This window comes from Lissotriton vulgaris, chromosome 3_1 (genome assembly GCF_964263255.1).
Source record: "Lissotriton vulgaris chromosome 3_1, aLisVul1.2, whole genome shotgun sequence".
In the NCBI taxonomy this organism is placed as follows: Eukaryota; Metazoa; Chordata; class Amphibia; order Caudata; family Salamandridae; genus Lissotriton; species Lissotriton vulgaris.
The window spans coordinates 10326264-10348327 of NC_141689.1; the positions used below are offsets into that span (position 1 = coordinate 10326264).

Sequence of the window (22064 nt, forward strand, 5' to 3'; positions counted from 1 at the left end):
CCTATGCGATTTATATTCCGTTGGACGGGATATTTGTCACAGATTGTGATGGAGTAACCTGTCTGTCCAGATCTAAATTAGGTCCTAGGTCTTTAACTCTGTGACAGCTGATGAGCAACAGAGTCGTGTACTCACTTCTGCACCCTGCCCCTATCAGTGGAGTGATTACTTTGAGTATTTTTGTTGGTGTCACCGATTAGGCACCGTTTGACTCTTGTGTATGTTTTGTTCCAACTCCTGACAGGTCTCTGAGCACCAGGACACATATGAGACTCTTGTGAAGAGGCAGCTGGACTTTGAGAAGGTCTACACCACACCAGGAAAGTACACACTCCAGGCAGCAGGGACCCCAGTACCAACCCCAGCTACAAAATAGTCTACACACAGAACAGACATGGACTTCAGGTGGGTGATATAAAACTAGAACGCTTCTGCCTGACACAACTGTGATGAAGCAAAAAGAACATCATGTGGCAGCATTGACACTCACCCACCTTTGTTACAGTTTTGCCCTACAGACTTCCAGGGAGGTGATTGTTTTCTGGCCAGTGATCAACCAACCACTTTTATTACAGGTTTTTTGATCACAGAACCTTTGAAACTGAGCTCATAAATAAATATGCCTTTGTCTTTAAATGCACTAATTTAAGACCGATTTTAGTGGTTCACTGTGCTCTGAAATCCTCAGGCTGGCACACTTTCAGCCAAAACTGTTCCATTCACAAGCAAGAACCTTCACCCAGGTTGCATTAGTCGTGCTCAGGGGGCGGTATGGGTGATACATGCAGAGGCACAGATGACGTATATACAGTGGCATGGGAGACACAGACTGGCACAGATGATGTATAGTGATTCAGAAAAGGGGGTGGTGATGAACAGAGTGTCTGAATTAAGCAGACCACTCTTACCCAGTCCAAAGATCAGGGCTTGATCCATCACCGTTTTTTAGCTCACTGCACCATCCCAGCTCAGAACCTGGCTACATGCAAATTAGTCTGTTCCTGTCCCAGTGCATCATGGGAACAGGGCAGACCAAACTACCAAGCCAATTCTTATACTCGGAAGGAAACAAGCTTCCGGGGACCGGTTTCTGGCATTTCAGCCTTCGTCGGCCCGGCTTGCTTGAATCCTGATGGTGCAATGAGCAAGGGGCTCACATCTGAGTATACCCTTCCACGCTTATGGTGGACAGAATGATTCAGAAAAGGGGGTGGTGATGAACAGAGTGTCTGAAATAAGCAGACCACTCTTACCCAGTCCAAAGATCAGGGCTTGATCCATCACTGTTTTTTAGCTCACTGCACCATCCCAGCTCAGAACCTGGCTACATGCAAATTAGTCTGTTCCTGTCCCAGTGCATGATTGGAACAGGGCAAACCAAACTACCAAGCCAATTCTTATACTGGGAAGGAAACAAGCTTCCGTGGACCGGTTTCTGGCATTTCAGCCGTCGTCGGCCGGCTTGCTTGAATCCTGATGGTGCAATGAGCAAGGGACTCACATCTGAGTATACCCTTCCACGCTTATGGTGGACAAAATGATTCAGAAAAGGGGGTGGTGATGAACAGAGTGTCTGAATTAAGCAGACCACTCTTACCCAGTCCAAAGATCAGGGCTTGATCCATCACCGTTTTTTAGCTCACTGCACCATCCCAGCTCAGACCCTGGCTACATGCAAATGAGTCTGTTCCTGTCCCAGTGCATGATTGGAACAGGGCAAACCAAACTACCAAGCCAATTCTTATACTCGGAAGGAAACAAGCTTCCGGGGACCGGTTTCTGGCATTTCAGCCTTCGTCGGCCCGGCTTGCTTGAATCCTGATGGTGCAATGAGCAAGGGACTCACATCTGAGTATACCCTTCCACGCTTATGGTGGACAGAATGATTCAGAAAAGGGGGTGGTGATGAACAGAGTGTCTGAATTAAGCAGACCACTCTTACCCAGTCCAAAGATCAGGGCTTGATCCATCACCGTTTTTTAGCTCACTGCACCATCCCAGCTCAGAACCTGGATACATGCAAATTAGTCTGTTCCTGTCCCAGTGCATGATTGGAACAGGGCAAACCAAACTACCAAGCCAATTCTTATACTGGGAAGGAAACAAGCTTCCGTGGACCGGTTTCTGGCATTTCAGCCGTCGTCGGCCAGCTTGCTTGAATCCTGATGGTGCAATGAGCAAGGGACTCACATCTGAGTATACCCTTCCACGCTTATGGTGGACAAAATGATTCAGAAAAGGGGGTGGTGATGAACAGAGTGTCTGAATTAAGCAGACCACTCTTACCCAGTCCAAAGATCAGGGCTTGATCCATCACCGTTTTTTAGCTCACTGCACCATCCCAGCTCAGACCCTGGCTACATGCAAATTAGTCTGTTCCTGTCCCAGTGCATGATTGGAACAGGGCAAACCAAACTACCAAGCCAATTCTTATACTGGGAAGTAAACAAGCTTCCGGGGACCGGTTTCTGGCATTTCAGCCGTCGTCGGCCCGGCTTGCTTGAATCCTGATGGTGCAATGAGCAAGGGACTCACATCTGAGTATACCCTTCCACGCTTATGGTGGACAAAATGTTTCAGAAAAGGGGGTGGTGATGAACAGAGTGTCTGAATTAAGCAGACCACTCTTACCCAGTCCAAAGATCAGGGCTTGATCCATCACCGTTTTTTAGCTCACTGCACCATCCCAGCTCAGAACGTGGCTACATGCAAATTAGTCTGTTCCTGTCCCAGTGCATGATTGGAACAGGGCAAACCAAACTACCAAGCCAATTCTTATACTGGGAAGGAAACAAGCTTCCGGGGACCGGTTTCTGGCATTTCAGCCGTCGTCGGCCCGGCTTGCTTGAATCCTGATGGTGCAATGAGCAAGGGACTCACATCTGAGTATACCCTTCCACGCTTATGGTGGACAAAATGATTCAGAAAAGGGGGTAGTGATGAACAGAGTGTCTGAATTAAGCAAACCACTCTTACCCAGTCCAAAGATCAGGGCTTGATCCATCACCGTTTTTTAGCTCACTGCACCATCCCAGCTCAGTACCTGGCTACATGCAAATTAGTCTGTTCCTGTCCCAGTGCATGATTGGAACAGGGCAAACCAAACTACCAAGCCAATTCTTATACTGGGAAGGAAACAAGCTTCCGGGGACCAGTTCCTGGCATTTCAGCCGTCGTCGGCCCGGCTTGCTTGAATCCTGATGGTGCAATGAGCAAGGGACTCACATCTGAGTATACCCTTCCACGCTTATGGTGGACAAAATGATTCAGAAAAGGGGGTGGTGATGAACAGAGTGTCTGAATTAAGCAGACCACTCTTACCCAGTCCAAAGATCAGGGCTTGATCCATCACCGTTTTTTAGCTCACTGCACCATCCCAGCTCAGAACCTGGCTACATGCAAATTAGTCTGTTCCTGTCCCAGTGCATGATTGGAACAGGGCAAACCAAACTACTAAGCCAATTCTTATACTGGGAAGGAAACAAGCTTCCGGGGACCGGTTTCTGGCATTTCAGCCGTCGTCGGCCCGGCTTGCTTGAATCCTGATGGTGCAATGAGCAAGGGACTCACATCTGAGTATACCCTTCCATGCTTATGGTGGACAAAATGATTCAGAAAAGGGGGTCCCTTTCTCACTGCACCATCAGGATTCAAGCAAGCCGGGCCGAAGAAGGCTGAAATGCCAGAAACCGGTCCCCAGTAGCTTGTCTCCTTTCTGGTGAAGAATTGGCTTGGTAGTTTAGTCTGCCCTGATCCCATGATGCACTGGGCCAGGGACAGACTGATTTGCATATAGCCAGGTTCTGAGCTAGGATGGTGCAGTGAGATAAATAACGGTGATGGATCTAGCCCTGATCTTTGGACTGGGTAAGAGTGGTCTGCTTAATTCAGACACTCTGTTCATCACCACCCCCTTTTCTGAATCGTTTATGGCCACTATAGGTGTGGCAGGGTATACTCAGACATGAGTCCCTTTCTCACTGTACCATCAGGATTCAAGCAAGCCGGGCCGAAGAAGGCTGAAATGCCAGAAACCAGTCCCTGGTAGCTTGTCTCCTTTCTGGTGAAGAATTGACTTGGTAGTTTAGTCTGCCCTGTTCCCATGATGCACTGGGCCAGGGACAGACTGATTTGCATATAGCCAGGTTCTGAGCTGGGATGGTGCAGTGAGATAAATAAAGGTGATGGATCTAGCCCTGATCTTTGGACTGGGTAAGAGTGGTCTGCTTAATTCAGACACTCTGTTCATCACCACCCCCTTTTCTGAATCGTTTTTGGCCACTATAGGTGTGGCATGGTATACTCAGACATGAGTCCCTTTCTCACTGCACCGTCAGGATTCAAGCAAGCCGGGCCGAAGAAGGCTGAAATGCCAGAAACCGGTCCCCTGTAGCTTGTCTCCTTTCTGGTGAAGAATTGGCTTGGTAGTTTAGTCTGCCCTGTTCCCATGATGCACTGGGCCAGGGACAGACTGATTTGCATATAGCCAGGTTCTGAGCTGGGATGGTGCAGTGAGATAAATAACGGTGATGGATCTAGCCCTGATCTTTGGACTGGGTAAGAGTGGTCTGCTTAATTCAGACACTCTGTTCATCACCACCCCCTTTTCTGAATCGTTTTTGGCCACTATAGGTGTGGCAGGGTATACTCAGACATGAGTCCCTTTCTCACTGCACCATCAGGATTCAAGCAAGCCGGGCCGAAGAAGGCTGAAATGCCAGAAACCGGTCCCCGGTAGCTTGTCTCCTTTCTGGTGAAGAATTGGCTTGGTAGTTTAGTCTGCCCTGTTCCCATGATGCACTGGGCCAGGGACAGACTGATTTGCATATAGCCAGGTTCTGAGCTGGGATGGTGCAGTGAGATAAATAACGGTGATGGATCTAGCCCTTATCTTTGGACTGGGTAAGAGTGGTCTGCTTAATTCAGACACTCTGTTCATCACCACCCCCTTTTCTGAATCGTTTTTGGCCACTATAGGTGTGGCAGGGTATACTCAGACAATAGTCCCTTTCTCACTGCACCATCAGGATTCAAGCAAGCCGGGCCGAAGAAGGCTGAAATGCCAGAAACCGGTCCCCGGTAGCTTGTCTCCTTTCTGGTGAAGAATTGGCTTGGTAGTTTAGTCTACCCTGTTCCCATGATGCACTGGGCCAGGGACAGACTGATTTGCATATAGCCAGGTTCTGAGCTGGGATGGTGCAGTGAGATAAATAACGGTGATGGATCTAGCCCTGATCTTTGGACTGGGTAAGAGTGGTCTGCTTAATTCAGACACTCTGTTCATCACCACCCCCTTTTCTGAACAGATGATGTATAGACACTGGCATGGGTGCTGTATAAAGGCTTGTTGGAAGAAACCCTGATTTCATGTTGGACAAACACTTTACTCTACAAGGATGATACTCAGCAATTTCATAGCGATGTCAATAGCAAATACAACATGCATTAGAGAAAACTTGCCATCGGACACCACTTGTTAAAATAATTTCATCATCTTTCTTATGCCATTTTCTTTATGTAATTTTATCAAATATGCAATCAAATGATATGTTAATCCTGAATACATTTCCTTTTCATAATGTCATCTTAGTAAAACCTATCCTTGTTTGCAAATTTCCAGAACTTTAATAATTCTATTTTCCACGAATTCTCAGAGTGTGATAAGTTAATACATTTATTCATTGAGACGCAGAGATTCATGAAACAATTCATCCGGTATGCAGCTGCCATCTTCCGAAAATGGCGATTACCCAACTACTTTAAAAGCAGTCGTGTAATTCAACCAACTTCTCTATATGGCTAACACTTACCCACTTTTACCGTGGTTCACTACTGATTGTGTAAACTATGCATTCTGCATTTTCTTTTGCGGTAAACATGTAAACTCCAGAGTCTCATTCATCCCAGTGGAATGTAAAGTATTGAGTATTCCCATCCACTTTGTTCTTTTCCATCGGCGTTTTTTATGTGTGAACTACAGACAGCTTCACATGCACACACAGCTAAGCTTTTGTTATTTAAAACGATAAAGACAATAATATTAATAATATTATTATTAATAATAATAATGATAATAATAATTATAATACATAGTAGGGTTTGAGTCACCACTTTTCAACTATTGCTCGCTGTGTCATATTCTGATTGAAATCTCTGTTAATATACATGGACATCAGAAGTGAGTCACCCCCCTTCAACTATTTCATTTAATTATTTATAAAACTGCTTAATTAATATTCTTATATAGCACATGTGGACGATGAAGCATTAGGATATGTTAGGAGGGTCTCGTAGTTGATCAGTTTAGAAATTAGTCAACAAAAGCAAATCATTTACCATTTGGAATCAGGAGACAGCACTCGCAGGAGACCATGAGTCTAGGTATGCATAGGAGCTGATGGAAAATAAGCTATTCTTCTCATGAGTGGGGACCGCATTTCGAATTACTAGATCAGACCTCCAGGCAGGAGTGTTGGCTCTGCTGAAAGGCTACCTAATTCCCCATGAGGTTCTGAAGTTGTGAACATCAAGAAACAGAATATCCCCACATCCAAGGCCTCTTGAAAGATGAAGAGTAGATCCACATGGTAAGGCGGGTCGCTGTTGTAGGAGGGTAGGGTCTGCTTCCTAAGGTCACCCCCACTTTTTGCTGTGATTCTCAGTTTTTTCGACTTTAGTCTGGCTGTGGCCCTGCTAATCAGACCCACAGCCCAGCTGTTCTCTGTCTAAATTGATAGCATGTACTTTAGGTACATACCTTAATGGGTTACCTTTGTGAGCCCCTGTATAGTGTACCATAGGTACCCAGGGCATAGGTGCATCCAAGGCCTACCAGGGGCTGCAGCATGTATTATGCCACTCCTGGCTGGCCATCCAAACTGACACCACAGGCTGATCACTCAGCTTGGGCAAGGTGGTGTAATCACCCCTTGCTTAGTTACAGTATACCTATATTTACCCTTATATATAGATACATGTATACCTATAAGTCACTCCTATGGCAGGCATTAACAATCCTGGAGGCAGAGTGCTTGGTTTTATGGGAGAGGGTGCCCTAGCATGAGCTGAGCCCCTCTGCAGCTTTCGGAACCATGTCCTTACAGCTGTTCTATGATATAGCCATACCACATACTCTTAAGTGCATTATAATCCTCACGGTTAATGCTAACTTTGGTTTGGCTTCATCAAAACATGTTGTGTAAGGTGTCAAACACTTTGGAATACTACCCCCCCCCCCCACCAATTCTGGTGGCGGGGGTAGTATTCCACCCTTCTACAGGGAGAAGACATGCAGGTTACTGCTTTACCCGGTTAAAGTTAAACAGAGCCTCAGCATCACGAAATGGATGCTGCTGCTACAGAAACGAGTCTGACCCCCTGTTGCTGGATGAAACTCTGGCAGGGGAGGCCTGGACAATAGGTTTCATGACTTAGGAGGTGCTAGCACCTCCCCAGACAGACTTTTTGTGTATTGGGGCAGGGAGGGCTGAGAAATGAGACACTGCCTGGGGCACACAAGGTTCTCCACGCATAGCCTAGTTGCTGGGGCAGTCCAGCCCCAGCTCTGGTGCCAAACTGGACAAAGAGAAAGGGTTGTAACCACCCCCTTCTCAGGGTCCACCCATAGGAGGGACCTAGCAGGTAATCCAGCCCCTTAGTTTGGTATAAAGTTAGGAGCTGTGTCTAGAGACATCAGATTACCCTGGAAAGACACTATGAAACAGAACTCTTGGACTTCGACATTCTATGCTGACTAGAAGACTGAAGAAGATCTCCATTGTGGTCAAGGAGTGACCACCCTGTTCAAACAGGCACCACCAGTAACTTGCCGGTTTGCTTTGTCGATGCTCCCGATGGAACCCGATGACTCAGCTACTTAGGACTGGACTTCAAAACGTCTTGGACTCCGACCCACATCCACAGCAAAGCTGAGACCTGTGGCAGATACGAGAGATGTGGGGCCAGACTCCCTGGAAATTCTGCAAATTGCTAACTGCATCGACTTCTGAGGTAATTTGCAGTTGTGCATTGGGGTACGAGAAGCCTCAGACCCGAGCAACATCTGCACCAGAGCTTAGCCCTCCACACTCCACGAGTGCCACGTAGGGCTCGCTCCTGCATTTCAGCTTGACATGTCTTCCTGGTTGCTAGCCCGTTGGCTAGTGAGCCCCCTGAAGATGATCCTTTTAATTTTTAATGTTTGCCTGATTGCTCTGGGCTTGCTCCAGCTTCCTTCCAAAAGAGAAGCTCCTCAGACCTTGCTGGTCTGATCTGAAGAGAATCTTCACTTCCTGCGTGAGTAGCAGTTACCACGCCACAGAGCTTCAATGGACGGGCCACAGCTGCGTCCACTTCACCTTCAAAAGAACGACGACCCACCACCACCAGCAACAGGCTGCCCGCAGAAGCTGGAACAAGATCACAGCCGACCAGCTCGCCACCTCCCTGAGCCAGCACCCTCCTGCCAGCTCAGCGAACCCCAGCCAGGCCGCCGACAACCTCACAAAGTGGATCAGCAACTGCGCGGACGATCTCGCCCCGCTGAGGACCCCGCCCAGCAGACCCGGCAGCAAGAAAGCCCCATGGTTCACCGACGAACTCAAGAGCTCCAAGAAGAACTGCCGAGCCCTCGAGAAAGTCTGGAGAAGGGAACCAACACCGGACAACATGACCACCTTCAAGCTTGCCACCCGGAAACACCACCAGCTGATCCGCGCCGCCAAGAAAACTGCATTCAAGGACCGGCTGGACAACAACGCACACAACTGCAAGGAACTCTTCAACATCGTGAAAGAGCTATCCAACCCCAGCGCAGGAAACAACGACATCACCCCATCGCAAGACCTCTGCGACTCCCTAGCCTCATACTTCCACAACAAGATCGCGGACATACACAACAGCTTCAACAACCAACCAACGCTCACCACGACCGAACCACCACCCCCCACCACCACCCTCCGCGCCTGGACCCCGATCAGCACCGAAGACACCGTCCGCACGATGAACTCCATCCACTCCGGATCTCCGACCGACCCTTGCCCCCACCACATCTTCAACAAGGCCAACGATGTCATCGCACCCCACCTGCGAGACATCATCAACACATCCTTCGACACCGCCACCTTCCCTGAGAGCTGGAAGCACGCCGAACTCAGCGCTCTACTCAAGAAACCCACAGCGGACCCCACCGAACTCAAGAATTACCGCCCCATCTCACTCCTCCCGTTTCCAGCCAAAGTCATCGAGAAGACCGTCAACAAGCAGCTGGCCGCCTTCCTTGAGACGAATGGATCCCTCGACCCCTCACAGTCTGGCTTCTGAGCCAACCACAGCACCGAGACCGCCCTCATCGCCGCCACCGATGACATCCGAGCCCTGATGGACAACGGAGAAACAGCGGCCCTCATCCTCCTGGACCTCTCCGCGGCATTCGACACTGTCTGCCACCGCACCCTAGTTCAGCGCCTCAGCAACGTCGGAATCCAGGAGAAGGCTCTGGAATGGATCATCTCCTTCCTCGACGGAAGAACACAGAGAGTCCGCCTACCACCATACAAGTCAGAGGCCACCGAAGTCATCTGCGGCGTCCCTCAAGGATCCTCGCTGAGCCCCACCCTCTTCAACGTCTACATGAGCCCCCTCGCGGCCATCGCACGCCAACACAACCTGAACATAATCTCCTACGCCGACGACACCCAGCTGATCCTCTCCCTGACCAACTACCCCGCCGCCGCCAGAGCCAACCTGCACGAAGGGATGAAAGAGGTAGCCGAGTGGATGACGACCAGCCGCCTGAAATTGAACTCAGACAAGACGGAGGTCCTCATCCTGGGCTCCTCCCCCTCCACCTGGGACGACTCCTGGTGGCCTCCAGCCCTGGGCACCGCACCCAAACCGACAGACCACGCACGGAACCTGGGCTTCATCCTGGACTCCTCCCTCTCCATGACCAGGCAAGTCAACAACGTCTCCTCGGCATGCTTCAACATCCTACGCATGCTACGAAAGATCTTCTGGTGGATCCCCACCGAGACCAGGAAGACCGTCACCCAGGCCCTCGTCACCAGCCGACTGGACTACGGCAACGCCCTCTACGCCGGTACCACCGCCAAGCTCCAGAAGAGACTCCAGCGGATCCAGAACGCCTCAGCCAGACTCATCCTCGACATCCCACGAACCAGCCACATCTCCGGACATCTGAGAGACCTGCATTGGCTCCCCGTCAACAAAAGAATCACCTTCCGCCTCTTCACCCACGCACACAAAGCCCTACACGACCAAGGCCCGAGCTACCTCAACAACCGAATCAACTTCTACGCTCCCAAACGCCACCTCCGATCAGCCAACCACGCCCTCGCCGCCGTCCCCCGCATTCGAAGAGCAACGACAGGAGGAAGGTCCTTCTCCTACCTTGCCGCCAAGACCTGGAACTCCCTCCCGACCGACCTGCGCCTGACCCAAGACCACCTCTCCTTCAGGAAGAAGCTGAAGACCTGGCTGTTCGAGCAGTAACGGCACCCCCCTCCCCCCAGCGCCTTGAGACCCTACGGGTAAGTAGTGTGCTCTATAAATGTCTTTGATTGATTGATTGATTGATTGTTGGGTCCAATCTGGATACCCACACTGCAGTCAACTAGAGCCTTTGTGGGACAGTTCGACTCCAGCTCCTGGTTGTTGTTGATGCCTCCTGGTCCTCGTGGCTGCGGAGACAAGCTTCACCTCTTCACCTGTTTGCATCGCGACATCGCCTGGTTCCATCCTGGTCACTGGCTAGTGACCCAGACTCTGTCCCCTCTACTTTCAGGTTCTTCAGCTCCTTGATCCACCCTTGGATCCACCCGGACACTCTTCCTTCGGCCGCCTGCAGCACTTCTTTTGCAGGTCTCCATTGAAAGCATCGACGAAACCGGACACGAAAAGGCACCTATGCACCCGGCTTCCCTGGGTGAGGTAACTCGAGTACTCCGGTGCTCCCATGGGTATTGACTATCCAAGTGTCCTAGTTTAAAGGGATTTCACCGTAGTCCACCCGTAAGTGTCCTTAAACTTTGTGACTTCTTCGTTCTCCATTGTAAGTCAATGGTAACTTGCGTCTGTGTTCCCACACTGCACGCGTCTCCCGTGGGTCTCCTACTTCCAAACCTTTGGTCCTGTAGTGTAGCCCCAGCGATTCCCTAAGCCCTAGGCCTATTCCCTAAGCCCTAGGCCTATTCACTATTCCTGAAGTGGTTCTTATACCACTTACTTAGTATATGGTTCATGAGGCCCCTAGGGCAGAATTGTATTTCTGCAACTTATAGTATGCTTAATGAGTAACTTGTAACGTATCTCGAACTCTGACCTCATAAAGAGTGCAGGGGGGTTGTGTTATTAATAAATACATATATATTTGATATACACCTTGTGTGGTGTCCTTTCATTTGTATAAAAAGGATTATATATGGTAAGACAGCTAGCTTCACATGCTCTCTAAAGTTTTAGCCTAAGACTGCTTGTCCATGTTACCACTAGGATAGCTAGTCTATAAGGTTGACTTTACAACCATCACCATAAGGGTCGTTTAGACTGGTGCAAGGTGCCCACTAGAATAGTGGACAACATATGCCAGGCTAACTTCCCACATATGTGTTCAGCGGTTGGGATAAGAGCTTGCTGTTGTTTTACCATATAATCTTGAGATTTCACTTGAAAGATCACATTAAGGTACCTAGAGGTACATATAAATCAGGTCTTATAATACTTAAGTTCTACTGAACTTAGTTGTTGTAGAGCAAAGGGCCTAGCACACACTGACTACAACTCCTAGAAAGGTTCTAGTAGGTAACACTTAGTGTCGGTAGGTGCACACACCACACCTCGCTAGAGAATGTCCTTGAGAGGAGAGCCTAGTGTGTCTCTCCCAGAGGAAGTGGATCCTCCCAGGATCCCTTCCCACTATGACACATTCACTTTGTTAATGGAATATGATGCTGAGAAAGCAGCAGCCCCAGATCAGACTGGTAGTGGAAGGGGGGGGGACATCCATCAACAGAGGATTCCCAGAATGACAATCCAGGGGGTCTGATGAGGAGGATGAGGGCCAGGTCCAAGTTGAAGAACTGGCCCCCAAGTAGGCCTAACACTGAGCGCAGAAGGAGGAGGTCACTTTCCAGTGACTTCCTCCACTCTGGTCACTCAATAGGGTCAAATACCTCAGCAGTGATGAGGATGACTTCCCCTCAGAGAAGAGAGCATAAGGCTAGGATGAGGGAAGTCAATCTTAGGATCCAGAGGCAAAAGATTTCCATTTGCCAAAGAGACCTTGGCTCTTGCTAGAGAGCAAATGTTGAGTGGATTAGATTCCACTGGTGGCAGCAACATCCCTAAAGGTAGGGAAAGATCAAAGGATCATAGAAATCTAAGCCAGATTGTCCCTCCCTACCGGAGTGGGGATGACATCAGGTACCCCAAAGTCAGTGGGCAGCAATCTTATGGCTCTCCTTTTCAGAAAAAAGGTAGGGCCAAGCTCCTCACAGTTAGTGATGAAGATGCTGACAACTACAATGTCCTGAAGAGTGCTCTAATAGATGGGTTTGGCTTAACCACTGATCAGTACAGGTTGCTGTTCAGAGACACCCAGAAGACACAGACTCAGGACTGGACTGACTTTGTAGATTGTGCCACTAAGGCTCTGGAAGGCTTGTTACTGGGCAGTAAGGTCAAAGACTATACATGATTGTATAATTTGATTATGAGAGAGCAAATTCTTAATATTTGTCAGAACCAGTTATTGCATCAACACCTGATTGACTCTGATCTGACCTCTCCCCAAGAATTGGGAAAGAAGGCAGACAAATGGGTCAGAACCAGGGTGAAGCGGAAGGTCCAGAACCAAGGTGGTGATCAGAAGAAGCAAGACCAAAAGGGTGGGGAGAAAGCAAAAGACCAGAAGTCTTCTCAAGGTCCCCATAAAGCTTCTAATGGTGGGGGTTCCCAACAATCCAAAAAGAAAGAAGGTCCAAAGAAACCCTGGTGCAAGATTTGTAAAGATAATACTCACTGGACTAGTGATTGCACCAAGAAGGAGACAGCTCCAACCACTGTTGCCCCTAAGGCACCTTTACCCCCTAGTGCAGTTAACAGTGGTGGTTCTCAACCCAAGGCTATAGTGGGGTTAACCCTGGGTACTGAGATGGATTCTGGCCTAGTCAGAATACTAACTCAAGCTGTTCTTGTCTGTGATGTGGACATGGCTATGTCCTCTACTGTGAGTCCCAATAACTTGGGCAAGTACAGGCAACACCTTTAATCAATAACAAAGTGAGAAACTGGTGCGGGAGCACACTGCTTCACCTCCCAGCAGAGTCGCCCCTGGGCATCATGGTTGATGCAGTTCAGATCGACAAGCGAGTACACTTGGAAAGTCTTGAGTGTTTCACCAGGTGGGTGCAGATTAGTGCTGGCCATCTCTGGACACGTGTTTCTGGATTATTATCCGTCATCAGCAGAGATTAGGCAAAATTATTTGGGGTTGCTGAGCAGGCTGCCGTATTCTTGGAACGCAGTATCTCTCCAGGCGCGCAGGTGCCTCTCCACGAGCACGTCAGCTCAAAGCGGCTCGAGGGAGCCTTTAAGTAAGAAACTGGTGCGGGAGCACACTGCTTCACCTCCCAGCAGAGTCGCCCCTGCTCCCACACCTACTTTTCTACTTAAAGGCTGCCCTCGAGCCGCTGTGGGCTGACGAGCTCGTGGAGGGGCACCTGCGCGCCTGGAGAGATACTACGTTCCAAGGATATGGCAGCCTGCTCAGCAACCCCAAATAATGCCTAATCTCTGCTGATGACAGATAATAATCTAGAAACACGTGTCCAGAGATGGCCAGCACTAATCTGCACCCACCTGGTGAAACACTCTAAAGACTTTGCAAGTGTACTCGCTTGTCGGACTGCATCAACCATGATGCTTAGGGGCGACTCTGCTGGGAGGTGAAGCAGTGTGCTCCCACACCTACTTTTCCAATAACAAAGTGGATCAGGCCTACAGGGACACATGTGCCAGTGTCACCATGGTGACGCCTAACTTTGTGGACCCTCGACAGATAATACTAGGTGACAATTACCTAGTGACCAATGCAAGCAATGTCACTACCATCCATAGTATGGCAATTGTTAATTTCCCCTGGGGATGGGTAACTGGCCTCAGAAAGGTTGTTGTTAGTTCAGACCTCCCTGTAGAATGTTTGTTGGGCAATGATCTGGAATCTTCAGTCTGGTCTGAAGTGGAGTATAGGACTCGTGCAGAGATGTTAGGTATATCAGCACATGTCCTTGCTGGGACCAGGTCACAGGCCAAAAAGTGAAAAACTGTACAGGCCCTGAATCCTGAAACTATGGACCAGTTGCCTACCAAGAGAAAGAGCAGTAGGGTTAAGGCAGTGCCTTCCCCCTGCCTCAGAATGAAGATCAGCCTTCCAAGGAAGCTGATAGTGATACCCAAGAAGAGCTTGAGCCTGATCAGGTTGAGTTTCTTGGGACAGGGGGACCTTCAAGGGCAGATCTGAGGCAGGCGCAGCTGGACTGCCCCTCTCTTGAACCCCACAGACAGCAAGCTGCTGCTGAGGCTGCTGGGAATGCTACAGGTACCCATAGAGTGTATTGGGATGAAGGGCTCCTTTATTCAGAGGCCAGAGACCCCAAGCCTGGTGCCTCCAGGAGGTTGGTCATACCTCTGGCATTCAGGGGCTTCCTTCTTACCTTAGCCCATGATATTCCCCTAACAGGACATCTTGGCCAGAACAAGACTTGGGACAGACTTGTCCCTCACTTTCACTGGCCTCACATGTCAGAAGATGCCAAGGAGTTTTGTCGCTCCTGTGTCACCTGCCAAGCCAGTGGCAAATCAGGTGGCACCAGAACGGCCCATCTAATACCACTACCTGTGGTGGGGGTTCCCTTTGAAAGAGTTGGGATAGACATTGTTGGACCAATGGATCCCCAAACAGCCTCTGGGCACAGGTTTATTCTGGTGGTATTGGATCATGCCACCAGATACCCAGAAGCTATTCCCTTAAGGACCACAACAGCCCCTGTTGTGGCAAGAGCCCTCTGGGAGTTTTCTCAAGAGTAGGCTTTCCGAAAGAGGTTGTCTCAGACAGAGGTGCAAACTTTATGTCTGGATATTTGACTGCTATGTGGAAAGAGTGTGGAGTGAACTACAAGTTCACCACACCCTACCATCCACAGTGCAATGGCCTAGTTGAGAGATTTAACAAGACCTTAAAGGGCATGATTAAGGGACTCCCTGAAAAGCTTAGGGGAAGATGGGATATCTTGCTGCCCTGCCTTTTATTCGCTTACAGAGAGGTCCCACAAAAGGGGGTTGGGTACAGCCCTTTTGAACTTCTATTTGGGCACCCTGTAAGAGGACCCCTGTGGTTTTGTGAAGAAAGGATGGGAGTTACCTCTCAAAAAGCCTAAACAAGACATAGTGGGTTATGCACTTGGTCGCCGCTCCAGGGTGGCTGAGTATATGAAAAGGCATATAAAAACCTTGAGGCTAGACAGGAACTTCAAAAAGCCTGGCATGACCAAAAGGCTGTGCTGACCGTTTACCAGCCAGGACAGAAAGTGTGGGTGTTGGAGCCTGTGGCCCCAGCAGCTCTCCAAGACAAATAGTCTGGACCCCACACTATTGTTGAACAAAAGGGAGACATAACCTACTTGGTTGACCTTGGAACGCCCTAGGAGCCCCCACAGGGTGCTTCATGTCAACAGATTGAAGGCATATGTTGACAGGGCAGACATGGGCTTGCTCATGGGTACAGATGAGGGACAGGAAGAGGAGAGTGACCCTCTCCCAGACCTGCTTTCTCAGAACCCTGACGATGTGTCAGTTGATGGTGTAGCCTTGGAAGGCAGCCTCACTGATCAGCAACAGAGGGAATGCAGACAAGTTCTACAGTCCTACAGACATATGTTTTCTCTCACTCCAAGTCAGGCAAACTGGTGCACCCATGAGGTGGACACTGGGGACAGTCTGCCTGTGAAGAGTAAAATCTACAGGCAACCTGACCACGTCAGGGACTGTATCAGGACAGAGGTCCAAAAGATGTTGGATTTGGGAGTTATCGAGCCCTCAGAGAGCCCCTGGGCCAGTCCAGTAGTCCTTGTGCCTAAACCTCACACCCAAGTTAAGAGAGAGATGAGGTTTTGTGTGGACTACAGAGGTCTGAATGCTGTCACTAGGACAGATGCCCACCCAATACCAAGGGCAGATGAGCTCATAGACAGATTGGCTTCTGCCAAGTTTTTGAGCACATTTGACTTGACAGCTGGCTCCTGGCAGATCAGACTAGCTGATGATGCAAAAGCCAAAACAGCATTTTCAACCCCAGGAGGACATTATCAATTTGTGGTAATGCCCTTTGGTCTGAAGAATGCACCTGCCACATTTCAAAGGTTGGTGAACCAAGTCCTCTCAGGTCTGGATGACTACTGTGCAGCTTATCTTGATGATATTGCTGTCTTTAGCTCCACCTGGGAGGATCACCTGATCCACCTAACAAATGTATTGGAGGCACTGCAAAAGGCAGGTCTAACTATCAAGGCTAGGAAGTGCCAGATAGGGCAGGCAGAGTAAGCTTGTATACCTGGGCCACCTTGTAGGTGGGGGTCAGGTTCAACCACTGGAGAGCAAGATCCAGACCATAAAGGACTGGACTCCTCCAACCACCAAGAAACAGGTCATAGCTTTCTTAGGCCTATCTGGTTACCACAGGAAGTTTGTTAAGAACTATGGGTCCATTGTGACTCCTCTCAATGACCTCACCTCAAAGAAAATGCCAAAGAAAGTTCAGTGGACAGTAAGCTGTCAAAAGGCATTTAATGACCTGAAGCAGGCCATGTGCACTGCACCTATTCGGCAAAGTCCAGATTACTCCAAAGAATTCATTGTCCAAACAAATGCTTCTGAGTTGGGTGTGGGAGCTGTTCTTTCACAATTGAATAAAGATGGTCAAGACCAGCCCGATGCTTTTATTAGCAGAAGGCTGACCCCTAGAGAGAAACGTTGGTCAGCTATTGAGAGGGAGGCCTTTGCTGTGATTTGGGCCCTGGAGAAGCTGAGACCATACTTGTTTGGTAATCACTTCAGGATTCAGACAGACCATAAGCCCCTCTTGTGGCTAAATCATATGAAGGGTGAAAATCCCAAACTGCTTCGGTGGTCCATTTCCCTACAGGGGATGGACTTTACAGTGGAACATAGACCTGGGACTGACCATGCCAATGCAGATGGACTCTCCAGAAATTTCCACTTAGAACATGAAGACTCAACTGGTCAAGGTTCGTTTAATGTCCCTGCGTTTGGGGGGCGGGTTGTGTAGGAGAGTAGGGTCTGCTTCCTATGGTCAGCCCCACTTTTTACTGTGATTTTCTGGTTTTTCGGCTTTAGTCTGGCTGTGGCCCTGCTAATCAGACCCACAGCCCAGCTGTTCTCTCTCTAAATTGATACCATGTACTTTAAGTTCATACCTGATTGGGTATTGGGTCACCTTTATGAGCCCCTGTATAGTGTACCATAGGTACCTAGGGCATAGGTGCATCCAAGGCCTACCAGGGGCTGCAGCAGGTATTATGCCACCCCTGGCTGGCCATCCAAACTGACACCACAGGCTGATCACTCAGCTTGGGTAAGGTGGTGTAATCACCCTGTGCTTAGATATAGTATACCTATATCTACCCTTATATATAGACACATATATACCTATAAGTCACTCCTATGGCAGGCATTAACAATCCTGGAGGCAGAGTGCTTGGTTTTATGTGAGAGGGTGCCCTAGCATGAGCTGAGCCCCTCTGCAGCTTTCGGAACCATGTCCTTATAGCTGTTCTATGATATAGCCATACCATATACTCTTAAGTGCATTATAATCCTCGCGGTTAATGCTAACTTTGGTTTGGCTTTATCAAAACATGTTGTGTAAGGTGTCAAACACTTTGGAATACTACCCCCCCCCCGCCAGTTCTGGCGGCGGGGGTAGCATTCCACCCTTCTAGAGGGAGAAGACATGTAGTTACTGCTTTACCCGGTTAAAGTTAAACAGAGCCTCAGCATCACAAAATGGATGCTGCTGCCACAGACACGAGTCTGGCCTCCTGCTGATGGACGAAACTCCGGCAGGGGAGGCCTGGACAATAGGTTTCCTGCCTTGGGAGTTGCTATCACCTCCCCAGACAGTCTTTTAGTGTTTTGGGGCAGGGAGGGCTGCAAAATGAGACAATGCCTGGGGCACACAAGGTGCTCCATGCCTAGGCCGGTTCAAATCAGTTGCTGGGGCACTCCAGCCCCAGCTCTGGCGCAAAACTTGACAAAGGGAAAGGGGTTTAACCACCCCTTTCGCAGGTCCCACCCAGTGGAGGGACCTACCAGGTTATCCAGCCCCTTAGTTTGGTATAAAGTTAGGAGCTGTGTCTAGAGACATCAGATTACCCTGGAAAGAAACTACGATACAGAACTCTTGGACTTCTACATTCTATGCTGACTAGAAGACTGAAGAAGATCTCCCTTGTGGTCAAGGAGTGACCACCCTGTTCAAACAGGCACCACCAGTAACTTGCCGGTTTGCTTTGTCGATGCTCCTGATGGAACCCGAAGACTCAACTACTCAGGACTGGACTTCAAAACGTCTTGGACTCCGACCCACATCCACAGCAAAGCTGAGACCTGTGGCAGACACGAGAGATGTGGGGCCAGACTCCCTGGACATTCTGCAAATTGCTAACTGCATCGACTCCTGAGGTAACTCACAGTTGTGCATTGGGGTACGAGAAGCCTCAGACCCGAGCAACATCTGCACCAGAGCTTAGCCCTCCACACTCCACGAGTGCCGCGTGGGCCCCGCTACTGCATTTCAGCTTGATGTGTCTTCCCGATTGCTAGCCCGTTGGCTAGTTAGCCCCCTGAAGATGATAGTTTTAATTTTCAATGCTTGCCTAGTTGCTCTGGGCTTGCTCCAGCTTCCTTCCGAAAGAGAAGCTCCTCAGACCTTTCTGGTCTGAACTGAAGTGAATCGTCACTTCCTGCGTGGGTTGCGGTTACCAAGGCTTGTTGAGTCCAATCTGGATACCAACATCGCAGTCAACTAGAGCCCTCATGGGACAGCGCTACTCAAGCTCATGGTCATCATCAACACCTCCTGGTTTTTGTGACTGCAGAGACAAGCTTCACCTCTTCACCTGTGTGTATCGCGACATCACCTGGTTCCATACTGGTTCCATCCTGGTCACTGGCTAGTGACCCAGACTCTGTCCCCTCTACTTTCAGGTTCTTCAGCTCCTTGATCCACCCTTGGATCCACCCGGACACTCTTCCTTCGGCTGCCTGCAGCACTTCTTTTGCAGGTCTCCATTGAAAGCATCGACAAAACCCGACCCGAAAAGGCACCTATGCACCCGGCTTCCCTGGGTGAGGTAACTCGAGTACTCCGGTGCTCCCATGGATATTGACTATCCAAGTGACCTAGTTTAAAGGAGTTTCACCGTAGTCCACCCAGAAGTGTCCTTAATCAGTAACTTTGTGACTTCTTCGTTCTTCATTGTAAGTCAATGGTAACTCGCGTCTGTGTTCCCACTCTGCACCCGTCTCCCGTAGGTATCCTACTTCCAAACCTTTGGTCCTGTAGTGTAGCCCCAGCAATTTCCTAGGCTCTAGGCCTATTCACCATTCCTGAAGTGGTCCTTATGCCACTTAGTTAGTATATGGTTTGTGAGGCCCCTAGGGCAGAACTGTATTTGTGCAACTTATAGTATGCTTAATGAGTAACTTGTGATGTATTTCGATCTCTGACCTCATAAAGAGTGCAGAGGGGTTGTGTTAGAAATAAATACATATATATTTGATATATACCTTGTGTGGTGTCCTTTCATTTGGTACTCAAGGGATTATAATTGGTCAAACAGTTTGCTTCACATGCTCTCTGAAGTTTTAGCCTAAGACTGCTGGTCCATGCTACCACTAGGATAGCTTGTCTATAAGGTTGACTTTACAACCACCATCAATAAGGGTCGTTTAAACTGGTGCAAGGTGCCCACTAGAATAGTGGACATCATATGCTAGGCTAACTTCTCACATTGGTCGCCTGGTTCCTTCCTGGCCACTGGCTAGTGACCCAGACTCTGTCCCCTCTGCTTTCAAGTTCTTCAGCTCCTCAATCCACCCTTGGATCCACACGGACACTTTTCCTCTGGTCGCCTGCAGCACTTCTTTGCAGATCTCCATAGAAAACAGCGACGGAACCCGACACCAAAAGGCACCTATGCACCCGGCTTCCCTGGGTGAGGTAACTCGAGTACTCCGGTGCTCTCATGGGTCTTGACTCTCAAAGTGTCCTAGTTTAAAAGGGTTCCATCGTAGTCCATCCGGAAGTGTCCTTAAATTGTATTTTTGTAACTTCTACGATCTCCATAGAAAGTTAATTGCAACCCGCAGCTGTGTTTAGACACTGCACGCCTCTCCCGTAGCCGTGGGTCTCCTACTTCCAAACCTTTGGTCCTGTAATGTAGCCCTAGCAATTCCCTAGGCCAGTGGTTCCCAAACTTTTTTGACCTGTGGCTCCCTTGACCTAATCGGCAGTTGGCCGTGGCACCCCACCATTTTTTTACCGGTGAGTGGGTGGTATGTACCTCCTGTTATCTTCCTTAAAGTAATTGGGACGCATTCTTTCACTCATCCAACCATCCGTTCACTCATCCAGCCATCCGTTCTCTCATCCATCCACCCTTTCACTTCACTCATCTATCCATCCTTTTGTCTATATACCCCCTTTCACTAACTCATCAATCCTTACATCCACCCTTTCACTCATCCATCCATTCACCATTTCACTTATCAATTCATCCATCCACCCATTCACTTGCCCATCATTTACCCTTTCATTCATCCATCCATCCATCCTTTCATACGCCCATCCACCAATTCACTCACCCATCACCTGCCCTTTCACTCATCCATCCATCCTTTCACACACTCATCCACACTTTTACCCATCCACCTACCTTTCCACCCATACATCCATCTATTTACCTTTTCTCTCATCCATACTTCCACTCATTCACTCATCCATCCCTCCTTTGTTTCATTATCTATCCATTCCCCCTTTCATTCATGCATTCATCCTTTCAGTTATCCATCCAGCCATTCAGACATTTCTTCACTTATTTACTCACCCACCTTTCCACATTAAGAGCTGGGCCTTTGTCTGCAGAGTTGCAGGCAGAAGAGGCCTATCAAGAACGACCTACAGCAAGGGGTGGGGTGCGGTGGGGGAGAGTTCACTATGCCCCTGCACATAGACAGACTGAAAACGTAGAAGCCATGAGTCATGCATAATGCACAGTGCCAGGATGTGAGGTGACTGTGACATGGTGTTGTTTCTAGGGCTTTAAGCGGTGTAAAAAAACTGGGGGATCTCTTCAAAGGGGGTGTTGGATGTAATTAAGAGCGCAGTTTAAAACACCTAGGCTAAAAATCAGCGCTTAGCATAGTGTTCCGCGCGACTGGTATTATGTTGTTTATGTCATTGCATCCAGATATATAATACAGCAAGTATCATTGCACCAACAACAAGCCAGGACTATTGGCTTTGTCAATGGTTGCTACTTCCTTAAAATAAAAAAGCAGCAACCATGGCTTTGTTGAATATAATATTGAAAATACTTCAGTTCAAAAATGATGAGACAGTGAAAGAACGATAACCTGTTCTTTTACATTTATTTCACAGGTTTCTTTAAATGAAGTGTTCTCTAACATTGCAGCAGGGGCGTTTTAGTTTTTATCTAACAGGCCCTTCTGTACACTGAGGCAGGAGGCCACCACCACATGCGTGAACACTCCTGACTGCCCCATTGTCATTCAGTAAGTGGCAACATTTTAATACAGAATTTTAATGGGCAGGAGGGGCTGCTCTTGTGCTCCTGGAGGAGTGCGAGGCGACTCCAGCAGCGGGGGTGAGGCCTCTCGCAGGGGAGCAGCGCTGCTCCCTGTGATTGCCAAAATGACAGATTAAAGGCGTAGGGACGGTCGTGGAA

At 49.0% G+C, this 22064-nt stretch overlaps 1 protein-coding gene across 1 annotated transcript in view; it reads left to right on the plus strand.

Annotated features, from left to right (window-relative positions):
* The window catches only part of LOC147725818 (uncharacterized), a 257980-nt gene that overhangs the window by 231421 nt on the left and 4495 nt on the right, over window positions 1–22064 (plus strand). The window contains exon 8 of the mRNA XM_086959995.1: window positions 245–405. Coding sequence (XP_086816121.1) covers window positions 245–376 — 132 coding nt within the window. The 3' untranslated portion in view covers window positions 377–405. The remainder of the gene's footprint in view (window positions 1–244; window positions 406–22064) is intronic.